This window comes from Augochlora pura, unplaced genomic scaffold (assembly GCF_028453695.1).
Source record: "Augochlora pura isolate Apur16 unplaced genomic scaffold, APUR_v2.2.1 APUR_unplaced_97, whole genome shotgun sequence".
NCBI lineage: Eukaryota > Metazoa > Arthropoda > Insecta > Hymenoptera > Halictidae > Augochlora > Augochlora pura.
In genome coordinates, this window is record NW_027589920.1 from 3,743 (window position 1) to 9,049 (window position 5,307).

General features: G+C 41.3%; 1 protein-coding gene across 1 annotated transcript; it reads right to left on the reverse strand.

The window, feature by feature from the left end:
- Positions 1-2,283: 2,283 nt before the first annotated feature.
- LOC144478211 (putative JmjC domain-containing histone demethylation protein 2C) lies at positions 2,284-4,514 on the reverse strand (the record flags this gene model as incomplete). Its single annotated transcript, XM_078195957.1, has 2 exons — positions 2,284-2,397; positions 4,260-4,514. Coding segments are annotated over 2 exons (369 nt in total), but the record flags the coding sequence as incomplete, so codon positions are not given.
- Positions 4,515-5,307: the final 793 nt, after the last annotated feature.

The window sequence follows — 5,307 nt, forward strand, 5'->3', positions numbered from 1 at the left end:
GGGAAACTTGCCCGAGGAAGTTTCCGGGGCTGTTGACCTCTCTTCTCCCCCCCCGCCGTGGCGGGGCGGCCCTCGGGAGCAGCCCTCGGTCTGTTCGTCTGCGAGAAATCTTTCCGGGGACGACGATCCCTCGTTGCCAGCCGAACCACGCCAATAGGTCAGCCAAGAAGTTGCCGACAGTTCGCGAGTGTGTCACCGTTTCTCTCGCTTCGGGCTTCTTCCTGGTTGAAGGGTCTCGCGCCGTTCTCTCTCTCTCTCTCTCTCTCTCTCGAATATATCGGCAATTTCGTTTGCTTAGCCGCGAGACCGCGCGATAAATCTCTCGACGCGCGTCGCGGCCCGCGTGCTCCGCTCCCGAATTAAACGGCAAATTGACAGCCGGAATGTCTCGCGTTTATGCTTGAGCGACAGGTGCCTCCGGATTCGAACGGGAACCGATGTCGCGGAATATTTGCTGTCGTTCTCGGAGAGGATAATAAAATAGTATCGGGTACGCTCTTATGTAGATAGACTTATTGGCGAGTATATGTGCCCATAATTATGAAAGTGGTCCAAGCCATATATTTCTTGTATCGAGGTATTTAATGAAGTGCATTTGCATATATTGAAATATATTTTTACATTATGCGATCTTTTTATTTAGGATTTTATTAGACTTGATTGGTGGATTTTTCTTATGAATATGAAATTTTCTGTGGATTTCATACGAAAATGTTGCTTTTAAAGTTTGAATTGACTTGGGCCATTTTTAAAATTAACTGAATGTCCTATAAATTACTTAAAGCAATAAAGAACTATGAGTTTTATTTGAAACAATAACTTTCATGAAATAACTCATGCACGTTTACTAATGATTCTAAAGAAAGTAATGCATTTTTATCATTTCGAGTTTTTAAGATTTTTAAAATGTTTCTGAAAAACTGGAGAAATGTATGGTAACATAGTTAACGCTAAATGAATTCCATATAATGTTGAAATTACAACCACCATCTAATGATTCATTTTTGACGATATCGTAAAAGTTACATTGAATAAATTTAGTTTAAAATAATGTAGTTTTAGATAACTGATAAACTCATTTTTTTTAAATTTTGACTTAGACCACTTTCATGATTACGGGCACATATGAAGAGTTTACGTGGAAATTAGTAGTCTTCTGAGCGGTCTTTAAGCTATAGATATTTTTGTTATTGCAAGGTAATTGAATGTATTAATGTTTTAAGTGGACGTCTTTGAAAAGTCTTATTTCAGATGTTAAAAGGACGGCATCTTTGGGACGGTGTTAAGACAGCTTAAAGATGTGCTAGCACAGACATTTTAAAGACGCTTAAATGGAACTAAAAGACGTTTTAAAGATGGGGCGAAGGCGTCGCAAAAGAGACAATTTAAAGACAGTGGAGATTTCAAAGACGTCCCAAAAGACATTGGAAAATAGGCTTAAATAGTCCCAAAAGTGACATTTTTAATCCGGCTTGAATAGTCCCAGTAGACACCTTAAAGTTGGCTTAAAAACGTCCTAAGGTAGGCATTTTAAGGAGTCCTAAAAGACATCTTAAAGACGGCTTAAAGACGTCCCAAAACAGACATTTCAAAGTCAGCTTAAATGGTCCCAAAACAGACTTATTAAAGTCGGCTTAAAGACGTCCTAAGGTAGGCATTTTAAAGAGTCCTAAAAGACGCCTTAAAGACGGCTTAAAGACGTCCCAAAACAGACATTTCAAAGTCAGCTTAAATAGTTCAAAACAGATACTTTAAAGACGGTTAACAGATAGTTAACGATATTCTTCTGCAATCTATCTTTCCATATTTTGACACAGTCTTTTTATATTATAAAAATCGTACCTTCCCAATAAAAAAATCATACACTTTCCTAGTCATTGCTAACAATAAAATATAAAAAAAGTAACACTGACCAAGGCGTGTCAAACTAAGAAAAAACATGGTACACGATCACATTTAAACAACTAATTTCCAAATCGAAAATAGCAATCGATACAAAATTGATCAAAATTGATCAAAATTGATTATTCAACAAATCCAACAAATATTTAATCATCCGTACCTAGAAACGACTATTTTCCATTATTTCTGGTGAAAGTTTCATTACGATATCTCCAATGATTGAAACGTTACAACTTCTCACCCTGAACTCTCGAAACCACTGTGCCCCGGCGGCCGCAATATTCCAGTATTTTTCTCGCGCCCAGATTTTCAGATCCGAGAATCTAACGAGAATCAAGAGGTATGTACATCGAGGAAAGAAAAAAGGATCAAGATACTCACGGTGAACGGTTTGAGTTTCGTGTAGTCGACGAAGTCGAGCCGTCGATCTTGCATGAACTCGAGCGGCATGGCGTCCTCGGGGAGCTCGGCACGCGCCACCAGGGGGTAGAACGTCTGCAACAGAATCGAACGCAAATAGACCTGGTTCCGCCGTCCGTCAGAACCCCCTGTATCGACTCGACCACCTTGTTATTATCGGTGAATTTACGCCGTCGAAAAATCGGTCGCGACATTTACAGAATTCGGGTGGCGCGCGTAATTTTTTAACGAATCCAATTCGCCGGTATTTCGCTTATTAAGCCGCGCTCGTCCCGGCAGCCGTTTAATCAGAACCGCGTCTCAGAAACGCCGTGGAAATAAGCGTCGGTCTCGAGCGTGTCGGTCTGACAGATAATTAAAAGTTCCAGCTAATTACGATTAAAACTCGCGTCGCCCGATGGCGCGGACGTGAAACGGGGAGCAGCGCGCGCAGCTGCGGCCACGGCAGAGGACGGGGAATACGAGCGATTCTTCATGACGACAACGGGACCGCGGGGCCACTTTCTATGCAAACTGCGAGGCGCCGTTCGCGTTCGTCCCGATGGAAAATTCGAAACTGCAATCTTCCGGGCTCGTTCCTCGCGAGAACGGACACCTTTCGGCGCGAAACTATCGACTCGAATCGCGACGAGGCCCCCCGCACTCTTTCTATGGTAAATTCTTTCCAATTGTTCCCCTCGGCTTCTAAATAAAAATTGATGACTTGGGAGAAGGGGGTAGGATTATTCAAGCTTCGTGACTGATTTTTATATTTGTTAGCTGAAAATCGGCGAGAATAAAAACGAGAAAAACGATCGTGTCTCCCTTTCGCAAATTCTCCATTTTTCTTTAGAAAATCTGAGAGACGATTAGAGAGAGAGTTTATTGTATTTCTTATCTAAGATTGTGTCGAGGTAATATTAACTCGTTGAATGCCACGCCCATTTTACAGGAATTGTCCGTGGCGCCACGATGAATTTTCTATTATGCGATACATATAATGTCACATAATAAAACTATATTTCGTGTATAAATAAAACTATTTTCAGATGTTTTATAAGGCATTCATTTCCTCACACCACTACATCAACGATGATAATAATAAAAAAAATTATAAGTATTGTCATTTGTTTAAATTATATATATTTTCATCAATCTGAGCGCGCCGGTCACCGGTGGCCCCCATGGCGTCACTGCCAAGTTCAGTGCCGGTCACCGGTGACCCCCGTGGCATTCAACGCGTTAAGGTGATGTCAAGATTATGCTGTTTCAGAGAAAATAGCGACGCGATGCTTGAGAAAGAAAACGAAGCGATTCGAGCGCTGAATATTCTTATCTTCCTTTCTCAAACTTTATAAACGGAAATGGAGAATTTGGGAGTCGAAGATCGTTTAAACTTCGCGGTTCGTTTTTATACTTACCGATTGACGATTACAAAAAGGAAGCGCGAGACCTCTCTTTCCTATCAAAATAATCCATTTTTGTTTAGAAGCCGAGGGACAATTTCAGAGGATTTAATTCGTATCCGCAATCAAGCTCTGTTTTATAGAAAATCACTGCACGAAGCTAATTGAAAAACAGAATTAAACATTAAATCGATCACTGAACAATCGTACTTCTCCCCAAATTTTTCATTCTCGTTTAGAAAGTGAAGGCTACAATTTCGGAGAATTTATTGTAATTTTTATCCGCAATCGCGCGAAGCAACGTCAAAGTATTCGCGACTCGCGACGGAATCACCGCATAATCGCATAATCGATATCAGAGATCCAGAAGCATCCGTTCGGCTTGAATGTTTCAAACACGAAAAGCTGCATCGACAAGGTTGCCTAATGGGTTCTCCGAAGAAAGAGCGAGCTATGTTTAGTCCGCGGCAGGTAGTTCATGGAATTTTGATGAGACCAAGAGAGAAGGTTCGGCGTCGAGCGCGTTTAAAGAGCGGAGAAGGGCGTGCTTACAAGGGCTGGCCAGGCGACCGTGTTCGCGACAGCGGTGGCGCCCCTCAAGGGTTTCCCGTTGATGCGGTGATGGTGGTGGTGGTTATTATTCGCGTGGTTGTGATGATCGATGGCGATGAGGCTGGCATGCCTGGGGTCAGGCCGCTCGGCCCAGTTCAAACCCTTTTCCACCAGGAAGAACGAGAACACCGCGTCCCTGTGCGGCGATAGCCATTCTCTTCTTTGCCACTCTACGTCGTCGTACTCTACTAGGATCTGAAACAGATAGGAAAGAGCTTTTGTTAGTTCGAAGGATCGACAGACTTCTCGCGCGAGACGTTTCGATTCGCCTGTTTATGGCCGACCTATCATCCGGTTTTATTTTGTTCTATATAATGGAATTTAGTACTGTGGGATAAGGGATTTTGTAAAGATTGATACCTCACTGGTTTTAAGGATCGAATGTCAGTGTTGTCCTGAACGACGTTTTGTTTGTTCACGCGCGGAAAAGTTCAGAGGATTAATAGCGATAAAAGCGAACGGATGTGCGAAATTAGTTTGAGAGTTTCAAAGTTGTATTTACGCTAAACGATTTTTCTTATTTTAATATTCAAATAAACTCTGATCCTACAGTACAGTAATGAGAATTTTAGCAGGGAGAATTTTAGTAGTGAAAGTTTTAGTAATGAAATTCTCAGTAGCGAAAGCGCGTAGCCGATTAAGATCAAAACTGCCCTTAGAGGTTCTTCAATGAGTCATATACCGTTCGATAGCTGACTATGTTGACAACATAAGCTATATTATGTTGCTATAGATTGTCGATTAATTTCATTCTACTTAATATTTTTCAGTTTGATAGTTAACGTTTGATAGTAAAACCCTACAACACGATAATGTACAACAAAATACAATACAATACAACACAATATTATATAATATAACATAATATTGTTACGAATATGGGTCGAGATTATCGATATCAGTTTGGATATCGATACATTAAGTTGAATGATGTTGGTTGCAACGTCGTTTTGGTAACGACGATATAACGGGAATAGAGGAGAGTCGG